Source organism: Perognathus longimembris, chromosome 22, assembly GCF_023159225.1.
Source record: "Perognathus longimembris pacificus isolate PPM17 chromosome 22, ASM2315922v1, whole genome shotgun sequence".
In the NCBI taxonomy this organism is placed as follows: Eukaryota; Metazoa; Chordata; class Mammalia; order Rodentia; family Heteromyidae; genus Perognathus; species Perognathus longimembris.
Genome location: NC_063182.1, coordinates 8,270,031 through 8,287,086, shown reverse-complemented (window position 1 = coordinate 8,287,086; position 17,056 = coordinate 8,270,031). Strand labels below are relative to the sequence as shown.

Sequence of the window (17,056 nt, the reverse complement as noted above, 5' to 3'; positions counted from 1 at the left end):
TGATCCTCAGGTCTCAGCCTCCTGAGTTGCCAGGATTATAAGCATGAGCCCCCAGCACCTGGCTATTATTGCTATATTTTAAAGCAGATAACTTACTTGATTTCACTTTGCAATTTGCCGACTCTTGCTTTTGAGGCTAGAGAGTCAGTCCATGTTAGTAAACATTTTATACGAACTTGGAAACAAGCCTGTTGTATAGTTGTTGGTATTCTACATGTGTAAATACAGCCAAGAACTTTTGTGGTGTAGAAGTTTTCTATCTCCTTACTGATTTCTCTTATTGTGATAATAATGTACAAAGCATAGAACTTATTATTTTATCCATTTTAAATCATACAATTTAGTGACATTAAGAACATCAATCACATGTAATCATCCAGTACTAACTAGTACCAGCACTTTCTCATCTCCTCAGAAAGAAATCTCAGACCTACCAGCTTTCTCTCCCTGCCCCTGACAATTGCTGATCTGCTTTTTTTTTTTTTTTTTTTTTTTGCCAGTCCTGGGCCTTGGACTCAGGGCCTGAGCACTGTCCCTGGCTTCTTCCCGCTCAAGGCTAGCACTCTGCCACCTGAGCCACAGCGCCCCTTCTGGCCATTTTCTGTATATGTGGTGCTGGGGAATTGAACCCAGGGCTTCATGTATACGAGGCAAGCGCTCTTGCCACTAGGCCATATCCCCAGCCCCGCTGATCTGCTTTCTTGACTCATACAGCACCTCCCCTTCTGTGTCTGGCTTATTTCACTGGCTATGTAATCAAGGTGAATCCATCCATGTTGTATCATGTATCATGACTTCATATTTTATCACCACATAATATTCTATTGCATGACTGTAACGCATATAGCATGTATGGATATGTGCATACTTGGGTTGTTCTCTCTTTCTCTCTCTCTCTCTCTCTCTCTCTCTCTCTGCCTCTCTCTCTCTCTCTGTCTCTCATACTTCTGGGATTTGAATTCAGGACCTCACACTTGCTAGGCAGGCACTCTACCACTCAAGTCACGCTGCCAGTCCTTTTTCTATTAGGCCTTGCTTTATGACCCAGCTGACCCTTCTATTTGTGCTTCTCCATGTCACTGGGATGACAGGTGTCCACCACCATGCCCAGCCGTTGCTTGAGATTAGGTCTCATGAGATGTTACACTTCAAATCTCAGTCTTCCCATCTCTGCCTCCCAAGTAGTTATTATAGGTTTGCGCCATCACACCCAGCTCTTTCTACCTTTGGGATATTATAAACATGATGCTATGAAAATTTGTGTACAAGTTTTTGCATGAACATGCTTTCAGTTCTAGAGAGGATTTACTGATCCAGTGATAACTATAGGCTTAAGTGTTTGAGGAACTTCAAAGTGTTTGCCACAGTTATTGAATACTTTACTTTTTTTTTTTTTTGAGATAGGGTCTCCATATGTAACTTAGTCTAGTTACATATGTATTCTTTTTTTTTTTTTGCCAGTGCTGGGCCTTGGACTCAGGGCCTGAGCACTGTCCCTGGCTTCTTTTTGCTCAAGGCTAGCACTCTACCACTTGAGCCACAGCGCCACTTCTGGCCATTTTCTATATATGTGGTGCTGGGGAAACGAACCCAGGGCTTCATGTATATGAGGCAAGCTCTCTTGCCACTAGGCCATATTCCCAGCCCCATATGTACTCTTGATCCTCTGCCTTAGCTTCCCAAGTGCTAGGGCTATAAGCAATGTCCCATCATGCCTGCCATCCTTCGCCTAGTTTATATTTTCACATGTCTACATTTGCCATTCTGAGGCTTGAATTCAAGTCCTGGGTCCTATTTCTGAGCTTTTATATATATATATATATATATATATATATATATATATATATATATATATATTTTTTTTTTTTTTTTTTTTTTTTTTTTTGGCCAGTCCTGGGCCTTGGACTCAGGGCCTGAGCACTGTTCCTGGCTTCTTCCCGCTCAAGGCTAGCACTCTGCCTCTTGAGCCACAGCGCCGCTTCTGGCCGTTTTTTCTGTATATGTGGTGCTGGGGAATCGAACCTAGGGCCTCGTGTATCTGAGGCAGGCACTCTTGCCACTAGGCTATATCCCCAGCCCTATTTCTGAGCTTTCTTATTTTTATTTTTTGCTCAAGGCTAATGTTCTACCACTTGAGCCAGAGCTCCACTTGCCCCCCCCCCCCCCCGGGAGTTTATTGGAGATAAGAGTCTCACAGACTTTCCTGCCTGGGCCGTCTCCAAATCACAATCCTCAGATCCCAGCCTTCTGAGTAGCTAGGATTATAGATGGTTTCTTTAATTTATTTTTTAGTAATCTTTTATAGTTTTGAGCATACAAATATTTCATCTATTTGGTTACATTTTTACTTAATTTATTTTTTGATGCTACTGGAATTTTTTTCTATTTAATTTCCTGATTTCTCATTGCTAATATGTAGAAATGCAATTAGTTTTTGTAGGTTGAACTTGTGTCTTGCAACTTAGTTGAAATCATTATTCTTTTTTTGTGTGGTTTCTTTAGGATATTTGCTATATAAATTCATGTCATCTGCAACTAGAGAGAATTTTACTTTCTCCTTTCTAATTGTCGAATCGCTTGTGCTCGGATTCTCAGTGCAATGTTGAATAGAAATGGAGCAGACAGGCATTTTCCCTGATGTTAGGGGAGACATGCCGTCACTTGAGTATGACGTCAGCTGCAGGCTTTTCATATGCATCTTTGGTTATTTAAAGATTTTTTTCCCCATTCCTTGTTTGGTGGGTATTTTTGGATATTGTCAAATGCTTTTGCTATATTGAATGCAATAATAATGTGCCTTCCCCTTTTGTTCTGTTGTTAGGATGTCTATTACACTGATAGAACTTTATGCGTTGAACCACCTTTATATTCCAAAAATATGTTCTACTTGGCCACAGAGCCTAATCCTTTAAATATCCTACTAGAATGGTTTGCTTGCATTTTTAAGGGATATTTTACATTTACATTCATAAGATTAATGACCTTCAGCTTTCTTTCCTTGTGATATTTTTGTGTAGCATTGCTAGCAGCATAATGCTGGTCTTACAGAGGGAGTTGGGAGGTGTTCCTTCCTCTTCACTTTTTTTTTTTTTTTGAGGAAGGAAGATTTTGGAAGGATCGTTGTTGATTTTCCTTAAAATGTTTTAGAGGTACTAAAGTTTGAACTCAGGGCATTGGACTTGTTAGGAAGGTACTCTATCACTTGAATGATACTTGTAATTCTTTCTGCTCTATATCTATCTATCTATATCTATCTATCTATCTATCTATCCATCTGTCTATATCTATCTATCATCTATTTAACTATTTGCCTATCTATCATCTATTTTGTTGGTCATGGGGTTTGAACTCAGACCTGAGTGTTGTCCTTGAGCTTTTTTGCTCAAGGCTATCACTCTATCACTTTGAGCTACAGCTCCACTTCCAGTTTTCTGGTGGTTAATTGGAGACAAGAGTCTCCCAGACTTTTCTGCCACTCTGGCTTTGAACCACGATCCTCAGATCTCAGCCTCCTGAGTAGCTAGGATTACAGGCGTGAGCCACCAGCACCCAGCTTCCTTAGTGATTTTTGAGATAGGGTCTTGTGTTGAAGTTAGGGCTGACTTGGACTGTGGTCCTCTTATTTATGTTTCCTGAGTAACCCAGGTGACAAATGCATGCCACTGTGCCCAGCTTTTTATTAGCTGAGATAAGGGTCTTACAAACCGTTTTCCAAGTCTGGCCTTGAACTACAAGCCTCCTAATCTGGTTCCTAAGCAGCTGGGATTACAAGCACGAGTCACAGTGTCCGGCTTCTTTAAATGTTCTTTAAAATTCACCCAACAAGCCATCTGGTCTTTGGCTTTTCCCTGTGAAGTTTTTTTTTTTTTTTTGGCCAGTCCTAGGCCTTGTACTCAGGGCCTGAGCACTGTCCCTGGCTTCTTCCCGCTCAAGGCTAGCACTCTGCCACTTGAGCCACAGCGCCGCTTCTGGCCGTTTTCTGTATATGTGGTGCTGGGGAATCGAACCTAGGGCCTCGTGTATCCAAGGCAGGCACTCTTGCCACTAGGCTATATCCCCAGCCCCCTTCCCTGTGAAGTTTTAAATTATTGATTTAATCTTTATTTTACTTGTTACAAGTCTTTTAAGATTTTTCTATTTCCACAGTGGCTCTAGCCTGTAATCCTAGCTACTTGGGAGGTAGTTATCCAGGGACTTCACTTCAAAGCCAGCCCATTCAAAAAGAAGTTTATGAGACTCCATCTCAACCAATGGCTGAGTACAATAGCTCATGTCTGTTATGCCAGCTTTCTGGTAAGTATAACTGTTGGAAGCAGCGGCAGCACCTGTCATCACAGAGATATAGAAAAGCACAAATGGGAGGATCACAGCCTAGGCTGGCCCAGGCATAAAGTGAGACCCTACTTCAGCAATAATCAACGCAAAAAAGGGCCGAAAGTATGGCTCAAATGGTAGAGCACCTGCCTAGCAAGAACAAGGCTCTAAACCCAATCACTACTATTTCCACCAAAAAAAAGTACCTACCTACACCATTGCTTTCTAAATCATTTCTGTGCTGTGTGAATCTCCTACACAATGTTAATAGATTGTCTTTGCTAAAATGATGTGAAGGTGGATAAATTTGGGGATCTGAACATAAAATTCTCTCTTTGCAGAATCCACACATAGCCTGTTCCAAACCCAAGAAGGTATAAATAAATGTATTTGATTAAGGTATTGTTCTTTTGAGCTGGGCGCCAGTGGCTCATGCCTGTAAGTGTAGCTACTCAGGATGCTGAGATCTGAGGGTTACAGTTTGAAGCCAGTCCAGGGAGAAAAGTCTGTGAGGCTCTTATCTCCAATTAGCACCAAAAAACCCCCAGAAGTGGAGCTGTGGCTCAGATGTTAGCCTTCAATAAAAAATCTCAGGGACAGCACCCAGACTCTGAGTTCAAGCCCCAGTCTTGACACACATTCTTTTTTGAAGCTGGACTGGAGTTATGGCTCAGGTGGTAGAGTGCCAGCCAGGTAAGCAAGTGGATCAAATGTAAGGCCCTGAGTTCAAACTTGAATACTGGCAAAAATAATGTGCGTATGTATGTATGTATACACACATATGTATACCTATGTATCTGCTTTATTTATTTTTGAGAGAATACTGCCATCTTATGAGATACCAGGGTTCTACAGTTAAATCTGGGGAGCACTGCAACTCAAATCCACAGAATGTCACAGATCAGTGCTCCTGCTCTGAAGGGAGCAAGGAGAACCTGAAAATGTGACTCTCGGGCGATGATGGGTCTGGAGGTTGCAAGCTCTTCCACTGCTCAGTGGTTAACCAAAGGCACAACTTGGGAGCTGTGCTCCCACGTTGACCTTGGGGACAGCCCCTGAGGGTGAACGTGTTCTTTCTGTCAGCCCAGTACAGCCTGGGGCGCCCGTGTATGTGGGTAGAAACTGATACTTGGCTTCATCAGACCAAACTCTCCTGACTTTACCTCTTGGAGGTCTTGCTGCCCTTCTGTGCAGGTGAGAGGGTGAGGCGGTTGTGGCGGAATACACAGAGCTTCGGCTCAGGAGCCAAGAGGCCTGGCTTCGAGTCCTGGTGCTGAGTTAACCCTGGAGGAGCTGGTGAGCGTGTAGACTTGGACGTCAGACACACTCGGCCTTTCCACACCCTTTCTGTGTGATCATGGGCACGCCAGTCACCCCACTGCACCCCCGTTTCCTTACCCTGTGGTGAGAAGGAAATAAGATAATGCATGTCGTGCACAGTGTCTTGAGGAGTGTAGGCAGCTGGCAGATGTCAACTAGTCCAGTGGCTCTTCCAGCGGGGTTTGAAGGGAGCCCCGATCTTGCACTGAATGCTGGACAATCAGGTAGAATCTTGAATGTGTAGAAGACTCGTAAAAATGCTTAGAGACAAAAGGAAATTCAGAACGTTCCGCTCTTCTTACGGTCCTTGATGCTGCTCACTCCCTCTGAATGGGCAGGGCAGGGTGTGAGGACATCAGCCCTTTGGGGCTCCGAGGCAGAACCATTTCTTCATTACAGAACATCGGCAAGAAGATGTCCTGCCAGCAATTCATTGCCAACTTGGACCAGCTGAATGATGGCCAAGACTTTGCCAAAGACCTGCTGAAGGTATTATTATTAAGGATCTTCGTGCTCCCAGCTGCGGCCTAAGCGGGTAGAGAGAAGTCCCTGCCCCACTAAATCTGAATGTTCTGGAACCTTGATGCTGGGGGGGAGACTATCATGACCTTGGGGACAGAGTTTGAGACCCTCCAGCTCAACAGTTGACTGTCCCGTGTTCCCAGACTGAGGCAGAAGGATAGATTTGTGCTGTTTGTGTCAGATGTTGCAGTTGTCACCATTGCTTTCAGTCATCATGATCCCTGCCGCCAACTGTCACAGCTGTCCTCCATCACCCCATCACCCCCTCGTTTACCATCGCCAGGGCTACCCCTCACCCCGCTGACATCCCCGGGGATGCTAGGAAACACTTTCCTTTGGAAGGGCAGGGTAGAGTTCTGGATTTCCAACTTTGTCACTTCGACACCTTGGAGAAAGAAGACAAAGATTTTTTTCTGGACGGGGAAGATCGTGAATTCATTTTTAAATAGTTGATTTTAACAACATGGTGGTGCCAGAGGTAAATTTTTCTTATGTGGCAATTAAAAATAAAGCTCAAAAAGAGAACATTATCTCATCTCTTTCTTGCTATAATTACCTTCCTCATCGTCTAGAAGCGCTTGTTACAAACACACTCACGAGATCAAACCGTCACCCATCCACTCACTTGTTGCCAGGTCCTGATCTTCTACCCATTATTATCCACTCACTCATTTTCCTGTGTATGTATTCTCAGGAGAAAACACTTAATAACTTTCTTACTCAAATACCCATCCACTCCCCAATCACCTGCTCATAGACCCCAAACACTACAAATCCGTCATTCAGTGACCTCTCATCCATCCATCCATCCATCCATCCTCCAAACCCTTCATTTACCCTATTGAGAATTTACAGTATGCTGGGTTCTAGACCATGCATTGGAAATTCAGTCCGAACACTGAAGACAACTCTTGGCCTTATGAAAGCTAATCTCTTGGGGATGGGAACAGACAATAAATGACAATATCATGCATCCATACATCCAACCGTCCACTCATTTGTCCATCAAACCAACTAGCATGAATCACTTTGGCCCCTTAGCTGGCAAGATGCTCCCTTAATACACCTTACTGAGGTAGATGGAGATTTCTTTGACTCTCGGCCTGAATTCCTCACCTGTTTCCCTCCTCCCAGACCCTGTACAACTCCATCAAGAATGAAAAGCTGGAATGGGCCATGTGAGTAGCGCCCACGGGCGCAGGTATGGGGAGGTGGCATCCCTGGGAGAGGGAGTGGTTGGGGATTCCTGATAGTCACGCCGTCCACTCTCCATGGTGCTGATTCCTCCCAGCCCAGAGCCCTGACCGCCCCTGACCAGCTGGCCAGTTCAACTCATGGTAGACTTCACTTTGAGCCAATTTTTTGACTTGATTATAAGTGTGCAATGCAAGACTACAGGTATACCTTAAGCAGGAGAGCTCCAGGTGTGAACAAAAAATTCAAGGAAGAGCTCATGGCTCTGAGTTCAAGCCTCAGTCTGACATAAAAAAAATAGTGTTTACATTGCTATGGAATAGATTGAACTGTGGACTTAGTTCTATCATGTCCACTGCTGGTTTTTCTCTTCTCTTTCACCTTCTCCTCCCCCTCCCTCCCTCCCTCCCTCCCTCCCTCCCTCCCTCCCTCCCTCTCTCTCTCTGGAGTCTGTCTGTGCTGGTCCTGGGGCTTAAACTCAGGGCTTAGGTACTGTTACTAACGTTTTTTAGCTCACGGCTGGAACTCTACCACTTGAGCCACAGCTCCACTCTTGACTTTTTTTTTTTTTTGCCAGTCCTGGGCCTTGGACTCAGGGCCTGAGCACTGTCCCTGGCTTCCGCTTAAGGCTAGCACTCTGCCACTTGAGCCACAGCGCCGCTTCTGGCCGTTTTCTGCATATGTGGTGCTGGGGAATCGAACCTAGGGCCTCGTGTATCCGAGGCAGGCACTCTTGCCACTAGGCTATATCCCCAGCCCAACACTCTTGACTTTTTTAGTGATTAGTTGGAAATAAGAATCTCACAGTCTTTTCTGTCTGGGCTGGCTTTGAACCGTGATTCTCAGATCTCAGCTTCCTGAGGAGCTAGGGTTACAGGTGTGAGCCACCAGTTTCCAGCGCATTGCTAGTTTCTGTACTGAGATGATTGTCAATTTCCTAATGACTGCAGTTCTTTCCTTTTCTGGGGTGGGAGAGATGGACACAGGAGACAGAGCCCCACTGTCAGCCTGAGGATATGAACAGGATTAGCTAGTGACTTCTTTGGGCAGTGGGATCTGTGAGTGGGCCCTAACTTTTCTCCCTGTGAGCAGCCAGTTGGAAAGAGGGGCGGCAATCTTGTTTGATGGAGAGGTTCATAGAGACTCCGGGAGGGTCCTTTCTTGCTGTGCCCCCCAAGGTAGCCTAAGCCCAAGTTAAGGGGCTCTAATCCTAAGGAGTGAGCTGATGGTCTTCCCCCAGGGCTCATGGCGGGCCTGGACCTCGGCAGTGTCTTGGCTTGCTTTGTTCCGTGGCTTCATCTCCGTGGCTTTGTGCTCCCTGGGCTGGGTTCGTAGTGTTGGAAAGGGGAGGGCGAGGCAAGGTGACAGTGAAATCTCCAACTCTGTGATTGAGAGTGAGGATTATCTTAGAGGTCCTAAATCAAAGATCAGAGGGCAAGGATCAGCGATCTGGGTCTGTGGTGTGGAATCTCCTCATCTCAGCCTGTCCTGGCCGCCCCTCCCCTCGGACCCTGGCTCCCAGGGGGTGTTGGGTGGGATGTGGGGCTGAGGCCTCTCTGGAGGTGGTGCTTAAGGCCTGGTACCTTCCTAGTGATGAGGAGGAGCTGAGGAAATCCCTGTCTGAGCTGGTGGATGACAAGTTTGGGACAGGCACGAAAAAAGTGACCCGGATTCTGGATGGCGGAAACCCCTTCCTGGATGTGCCGCAGGCTCTCAGCGCCACCACCTACAAGCATGGCGTGCTGACCCGGAAGACCCACGCGGACATGGATGGCAAGAGGAGTGGGTGTCAGGCTGGGGGGGGGGGGCGGGGGAGGGAGGGCTGTGCACACAGGAGAGCTCCCCTTGGCCACTCCTTTGTTCACATGGGTGGGCATGGCAGGGCTGGGGGAAGGGCAGATCGGGGAGGCACGGTGGAGTGGGTGGTGGCAGACTCCCCCCCCGCCCCCCATGTCTCTCTCCTCAGCTCCCCGTGGGAGGCGCGGCTGGAAGAAATTCTACGCTGTGCTCAAAGGGACTATCCTGTACCTGCAGAAGGTGAGAGACTCAGCCCGGGGCTTCAGTGCGGGGCCTGGGGCCTGTCCCTGAGGCTTTCGTTTTGCTCTCTCTCAAGGCTAGCACCCCACCACTTGGGCTACAGCTTCACTTCTGGCTTTTTGGGGGTTAGTTGGACTTGTGTGCCTGAGCTGACTGTCACCCACCATCCTCAATCTCAGCCTCCCGGGTAGCTAGGATTGTAGGTGTGAGCTCCCAGCGCGCCCCGCGGTTCTAACCAAGGAAGAGCTAGCTCAGTCTTCCTCAGGCCTACCTCAGAACTGCTTGGGAAGGCCTAGGACCTACAGTCCTACTTGGGCCCCCTAAGGGGTGGGAAGCATGGAGGGGAGGGGTGTGCAATGCTCAGGGGCTCACTGTGTCCCTAGCGCCTGGCATCTGGGGCAGCCCGGGGCTGCGGGGAGAGGATTTAGACGGATCCTTTTCTCTTCTGTGGTACTGGGACTTGAACTCCGTTCCTCATGCATCCTAGGCGAGACCTCTTGGCTTTAGGGATTTTGTTGGTAGAGTCTGGCCTCTGTTCCTGGCCTGGTTTTGGATCGTGATCCTCTTACCCCTCACTCCTCACTTGAATAACTTGGAGTTCAGGCAGGCGCCACCACAGCGGGCTTTTTTGTGTTCCTAACTTTATATCCAGCTGGCCTCCAGCCGCCATCTTCCTATTTCTAGCCCCCCCCCCCACCCCCAACTGGGACTCAAACTCAGTATCTGATGCTGTTGCTCATTGGCTGGAATGCTACCACGTGAGCCACGCCTCCACCCCCTGGAGTGTTCTTTTTTGTTTTTTTGGCCAGTCCTGGGCCTTGGACTCAGTGCCTGAGCACCGTCCCTGGCTTCTTTTTGCTCAAGGCTAGCACTCTGCCACTTGAGCCACAGCGCCACTTCTGGCCATTTTCTGTATATGTGGTGCTGGGGAATTGAACCCAGGGCCTCATGTATACGAGGCAAGCACTCTTGCCACTAGGCCATATCCCCAGCCCACCTGGAGTGTTCTTGTTGGGGTAGGATGTGTGGGGCAGTAGAGTGGAGCCCCAGGATGATAGGGCACCCCCTCCCCCCACCCCCCCTCCAGGATGAATACAGACCTGACAAGGCTCTGTCAGAGGGGGACTTGAAGAATGCCATTCGTGTGCACCACGCGCTGGCCACCAGGGCTTCTGACTACAGCAAGAAGTCCAATGTGCTCAAGCTCAAGACGGCCGACTGGAGGGTCTTCCTCTTCCAGGCGCCGTAAGTGGGTGCTGGGGTTCGAGGCCTGCCGCGTCAGCCCGCACGTTGGCTGTCCTGGCGTCAGGCGGGACACCTCAACTTCCTGTTCACCTCAGCCTCCGTGGGGGGGGGAGGGGTGGCCGGCCTGACGCAGGCCAACAGGTGGGGCTCAAAGTCATCTGAACAGGGCCCCTGCTCAGGTCCCTGAAGAATGGGGAGACAGAAGCCCTGTGAGTCATCCTCCATGGCAGATTGCAGGGCTGAGTGGGAAGGAGCGCCTCAGTTGACCTGGAAGGCTTGCTCTCCACTCCGCTGCCCCCCACCCTCTGTGACTCGAGAGTGGGGTTTTCGTGTCCCTCATGAGCTTTAGTGGGCGAGGCCTGGGGACCGGGTGGAACTGGGCAGAACGCAGGGCTGCGAGGGACCGTGGCTTCCATGGCGGCTAACGGGCTCCTGAGCCCTAGGGCCTCTCCTCTACCCGCTCGGGGGGGGGGGTTCCTCAGGCGACTCCCGGGCTTCCTGGGAGCTGGCACAGAAGGGGCGCTCCCCCCACACCTGACCGGTCACCCACCTACCCTTCCTCCTCCCGTTCCCCTTCAAACACTGCTCGCAGAGCCAGACCCTGTGTCAGACACTCGCAGACCCTGTGGCGGGTGGGGGGGGAGTAGGGGTGGGGTGGGTGGGGAGTCCCATTGTGAGAAGCCAGCGCCCCTGCCTCCCCTCTGCCGTCCCCAGAAGCAAGGAGGAGATGCTGTCGTGGGTCCTGAGGATCAATCTGGTGGCGGCCATCTTCTCAGCCCCGGCTTTCCCAGCAGCCGTCAGCTCCATGAAGAAGTTCTGCCGGCCCCTGCTGCCCTCCTGCACCACTCGCCTGGGCCAGGTACGCGCCTGGGGGTGACAGCGCCCCCTTCCCAGCGCCCCCTGGGCCTGGGCGGAGGGCAGATCCGGGCTCAGAGTCCATCACGGGACGGGACGGGGAGGGGGAGGCCACACACCGCACGCCGCGGCCCGTGCGGACGCCCGGCCTCTGCCGGGGGCGGGGAACCTCTCTGCGTCTCCGGTGTCGCGTGCGTTGGGCATGGATTTGACAGGACACATGGCTTAGGGGACACTTGGCTGAGCCTTTATCCAGTGCTTTCTAAGAAGAATGCTTAGTACGAATTAGTAGGATTCCCTCCGCTAGTTCCATACACACCCACAGTGGGCATCCATCCTGTCCATCCACCTGTCTTCCATCCCTACCACGCCCTTCCCCCCCTTTCCAGTCATCTTCTAGTTTCTACACAAGAAAGAGAACATGTAACGTGTGTCCTTCCACGCCTGGCTTCTGTTGCTTAACAAGATGTCCTCTAGTTTCATCCATTATACCACAGATGACAGAGCTGAGCTCTTCTTTATGACTGAGGAATAATATATATATATATATATGTACACATATTCACTTTTTTAAAGCTTGTACTAGGGCTTGAACCCAGACCCTCACGGTCAGCTTTGGGCTCACAGGGAGAGCTCTACCACTTGCCTCCATCCCAGCTTTTCTTCTGGGTAATTGGAGATTGGCATTTTGTGGCCCTTTATGCCTGGGCTGGCTTCAAGCCATAATCCTTAGATTTCATCTTCTTGAGTAGCTAGGATTATAGGTATGACACTGGTACCCAGTGATAGACCACATTTTATTTATCCATTCATCAGTTGATGGACACCTATACCTGTCATACAATAGCTTCGCTATTATGAATAGTGCCACAGTATCTCTATTGTATTCCAATTTATATTTTTTGGATATGTGCCAATAAGTGTATAATAGGATCATACATCTTCATTAGCATTTGTTATTTATTCATTTTTAATTGATTGATTGCCAGCATTCAGGGGTCTCATCCTCACTTGGCTTCCTCGCGCATGGTTGGTGCTCTTCCACTTGAACCACAGCACAGGTGTGAATCACCAACGCCCGGGGCTTATTCTATTAATTGGCTTTTTTGATAACACTCAGGGCTCTTATGATGGCGTCACTGATCCTGAGATATTTCATTTGTAATCCTACCAAAAAACCCGTCTCGTCAATCCTCCATGTTTCCATAGTGTTTTTGGAGAGGAAAGAAGAAATGATGGGCCAGGATTTGACAGAGCTCCTGGGAAGTTCCGAACGTGCTCTGTCAGCCTTCGGTCCCCTTGTCTGTCCGTGAAGCTGGGGGACGGGGTGTTTGCGCTGGCCTATAGCTCCGGCGTGCACACACACACTTAGCCACACTAGGTACATATGCGTGTATGTACACACATACACCACCTAGCCACCCATGCACACATACACATTCAGGACCCTCACAAGTGTGCACTGCACAAGGGAGCCTGGCTGCACCGTGGTGGGTGGCGTGTGTGTGTCTGTGTGGGTGTGAGCTGGGTCTGTGGCTCGCTTGTGAGAATGACCGTGAGAGAACGCGTATGTCGTGTCCACTCAACAGGGATAACCCGGCCAGGCTGGCCCTCGGCCCGGTGGCCGTGAGCACAGGGGAGCAGGGGTGTGTCGGCGGGGTGTGAGGGTATTGAGAGGGTGAAGCGTGCGTGTCCTTTGTTCCTGGTAGCAAGGGAGAAAGGAGGAACGTGGCGGAGCCCCTGGTTGGATCCAGAGCCTGGCTCTAGCATGGCATTAGGGACTGTGAGCAGCCTCAGTTTCCCTGGCTAGAGTGAGGCGTCAGGGCCCGGGCTTGTGTGCGCAGGAGGAGCAGCTGCGGTCTCACGAGAACAAGCTGCGGCAGGTGACGGCGGAGCTGGCGGAGCACCGGCGCCACCCGGCCGACAAGGGCCTCAAGTCCAAGGAGGCGGAGGAGTACCGGCTGAAGGAGCACTATCTCACGTTCGAGGTGGGCCTCCCACGGGGGGGGGGTGGTGAGGACAGAAGAGGGGGCCAGCTTCCAGCCTCCGCCTCCACCCACACAGCCGCCTAAAGCCAGGGGCCCCCAGAGAGGGAGCTCCTCACTCGGGGGGCTCCTCTCACGATCACACCGCTCACTCTCCAGCTGTCAAACAACTGCACCTCACCTAGGTTTCTCCAAGAGCACCGGAGGGGCGCAGTCGAAACGCCCCACTTCCCAGGCCTCTCTCCCACCTCCTCCTCCCACCCAGCTCCCATGCGTGTCCCTCCCGACTTCCCCACCTTCGGCCTGATCTTTCCTCTTGCACATATACTGAGCAAACAGAGCAGTGGATTGTCTTGATTGTCTTCTTCTACGTCCCCTTCTCTCGCGCCTGTCTCTTCTGTCCGCCGCCCGGATTCCGCCTGCTGATTGATGCTCTGCAGAGAGAGCCAGGTGTCACTTTCGTTGGGTGAAGGATAAGATGTCAGGTTGCGGGAGGAACCTGCAGATGGGGACAGACAGACAGACAGACAGACAGACGGGTCAAGAGTAATCCAAGAGTCCCAGAGCAGAAAGATTAGGCATCATGAATATCAGTCTCTAGATTTCAATCTCTTCCTCCTCCCCCTCCCCCTCCCCCTCCCCCTTTTCCTTCTCCTCTTCCTGTTGAACTCAGGGCCCCAAATTTAATGTCAAGTGCTCTACCACTTGAGCCATATCCCCAGCCCCTTTGGCTTTAGTTATTTTCCAAATAGAATCGTGAGGTTTGGGGCTAAGCCAGACTGGGCTGGGGCCATCCTATATATGTTTTCCACATAATTAGAGTAGCAGGTGTGCCCCCAATGCCTAATTTTCTCTTGGTTGAGATGGGTCTCAAGTACGTCTTCCCCTCCCCCACGAGTGTAAAAGTATAATCTTCCTGATCGCTTCCTCCTGAGCAGCTGGGATTCCAGGCATGAGCCACGGTGCCCGATTTCATATTGCTTTCTATTAGGATGTGCAGGAAAGTTTCTAGGACAGACCTTGAACTTTTGAAAAGCACAAAACGTGGGGAGCTTTAGGAAGTTTTCTCCCATGTACTTTGCAGTATGAAAACAGTGATGGCTACAGTGGCCTGACCTGTTAAGCGCTAGGCCTGGTTCTTTTGTTTCTCTTGTATCTACCGACTTTGCCCTCTTATCAAGGCTGAGGAAGGGTCTTTGTTGCTACCCCTACTTCACAGATGGGGAAGTTGAGGCTTTGAGCGGTCGGGACACTTGCCCGAGGGGACAAAGTTAGGGCTGCCTGGCAGGATTCTAACGTGGGTGACTGCAGCTCCAGAGCCCGGGTCTTTCTCACTGTGGCCTGGCTTGCTGGAGGGGTGAGGCCCAGCAGGCAGAATTGCGGGAGGGTGGGATGAAGGGATCCCCTGACCTTTAGTCCCTGGTCCTTCCGCGATCTCAGCCTCTTCTCGCTGTGGCGCGGGCCTCAAGTGCAGTCAAGGCCCGCAGATCCCGTTAACTCTCCTTCCTAAGCATTAAGCGACTTTGTAACCTGTGTAATATTTCATGAACGCACTTATTCCTTCGCGCTCACAGGAATATGGGGGCATCGTCCTTCAGATCGGATGGTTTTTACCAATTGGTATCTCGTGACTATTTTAATTCAAATAAAAAACTTAAGTAGTGGTAAAACACATCACAAGACTTCCCATCTTAATTATGGTAAATGTATAGCTGAGAAGCAAGTTTCTTCATATTGTTGTGCTACCCATCTTCATGCCTTTTCATATCCCAGCTGGAGACTCTGTACTCATTAAACAACACCTTAGCTGAGACGTGGAAGTTTGAAATATCAGTACTTTTCTTGGCAGTACTAGGGTGTGCACTTAGTGCCTCTAGCTTGCTAGGCGGATGTTCTGCTTGGGAGTCTACTCCTCACCTCCTGCCCTGCTTTTTGCTGTGTCATTAGAGATGGAGTCTAGTGAACTTTTTCTTTCCCTGACTGTTCTTGAACACGGATCTTTCAGATCTCCGCCTTCTTAGTAGCTGGGATTACAGGTGTGAGCACCAGCAGCTGGCTGTATCTTTACTTTTGGGGCCTGTGTCTTTAGTTGTTACGCCTAAAAGGCCATTGACAGCTACTTACTGCTTATTTCCTTGTCATTAATTTGTGACAGTCTTTATATTAGGAAATCAGTTTTTCCTTATATAAGATTCAACCCCCCCCCATTTTGTTGTGCCTTTGATCTTGATTTCGGCCTTTCTCTGCCCTTTCCCCAGAAAAGCCGTTATGAGACCTACGTCCACCTCCTGGCTGTGAAAGTCAAAGTGGGCAGCGACGACCTGGAGCGGATCGAGGCGCGGCTGGCCAGCCCGGAAGGGGATGACCCTTCTCTCCGGAAGACACACTCGAGCCCCGCCCTCAGCCAGGGCCACGGGCCTGGGACTGGCAGCAAAGCCACCAAGGATGCTCCTGGGCCTGATACCTAGCGGGCGCCCCGGAGACCGGCCGACGCCCCCAGCGGGGCCCGTGAGCACAATTCCAGCCAGGAGCTGCCCCGACCAGGCCCCAGGCACTTGATGGGTGACCAGAGCGTCGTGGAGAACGCCAGGAGGCCGAGCCGCCTTTCGTGGTGTTGCTCTTCGGGCATCCTGGGCCCCCTCCGGCCTTGGACTCCCTCCCCATACAGGGTCACTGTTCCTAGGCCTGGGCGCGCATGCCCAGCCCTCCCGCGCGGGCGGAGCCCAGGGCCATGGCTCCCCCAGGCTCCCCTCTCCTCCCCAAGCTCCTTCCTCGCCCCCAGCGTGTGCGAGGGCAGATCGGGACCCCAGGTCTCGGCTGGGACCCCCTCTCTCCTCCTCCTGCTCCTCCTGAGTTGAACAGCAGCGGGTCTGCAGACCACCAGCACCGTCCCCGCCTCCCCGCCACGGGCCTGGGTCTACGGCCTCCATCGCAATAAGCCGGGGCCTGGCCTGCAGCTGCTCAGTGCCAAACGGACGCAACTTCCGTGGGTGTTCACCGCTCCCTCCCTCCCTCCCTCCCTCCCTCCCTCCCTCCCTCCCTCCCTCGACGCCACCACGCCTCTTTTTTTTTATACGGACATCAGTGTATATGTAAATGTATATATATATAAATTATATATATGGAATCCCTTTAAAGATGGGTTTGGAACCACTACCCGTTAGAGGAGGAAATCAGATGAAGGAAAAGCCTCGTTCCCAGCTCTGCCAGTTAGCGAGGAGGGCCATGGAGGAAGGCAGAGCCCGGGCTGAAGTCCCCCCCCCCCCCCCTCTGCTTTTTCTTCTTCCTACAGACCGGAGACTCTCCACTGCCATTCTTGTCAAAGCTTTGGGACTCTGTAGGATGGACGGGGGTCATTCCTGCTGTCCAAGGCTGTCCTGGGGGGTGGGGTGGATGAGATAGGACCACAGCACCATTGGCACCTGGGTTTTCCTATGGGTGCTGCCGGGTCTCTGAGCTCCAGCGCTGGCCTCTGTAGAGATGCACTGCACAGGAATAAAAGATCCCATGCCGCAGGGGTACTGTCACCAAGCCCCAAACCGTGTGCTCACGGGAGATTATGGAAGCTGTTCATTTTCTGTTTG

At 50.6% G+C, this 17,056-nt stretch overlaps 1 protein-coding gene across 1 annotated transcript in view; it reads left to right on the top strand.

Moving 5' to 3' along the window:
• Positions 1–15,940, top strand: part of Psd2 (pleckstrin and Sec7 domain containing 2) — a 29,559-nt gene extending 13,619 nt beyond the window's left edge. Inside the window, exons 7-14 of the mRNA XM_048331337.1 lie at positions 6,034–6,123; positions 7,291–7,334; positions 8,942–9,132; positions 9,317–9,387; positions 10,475–10,632; positions 11,347–11,491; positions 13,332–13,475; positions 15,731–15,940. Of these exons, the coding sequence (XP_048187294.1) occupies positions 6,034–6,123; positions 7,291–7,334; positions 8,942–9,132; positions 9,317–9,387; positions 10,475–10,632; positions 11,347–11,491; positions 13,332–13,475; positions 15,731–15,940 (1,053 nt within the window). The remainder of the gene's footprint in view (positions 1–6,033; positions 6,124–7,290; positions 7,335–8,941; positions 9,133–9,316; positions 9,388–10,474; positions 10,633–11,346; positions 11,492–13,331; positions 13,476–15,730) is intronic.
• Positions 15,941–17,056: the final 1,116 nt, after the last annotated feature.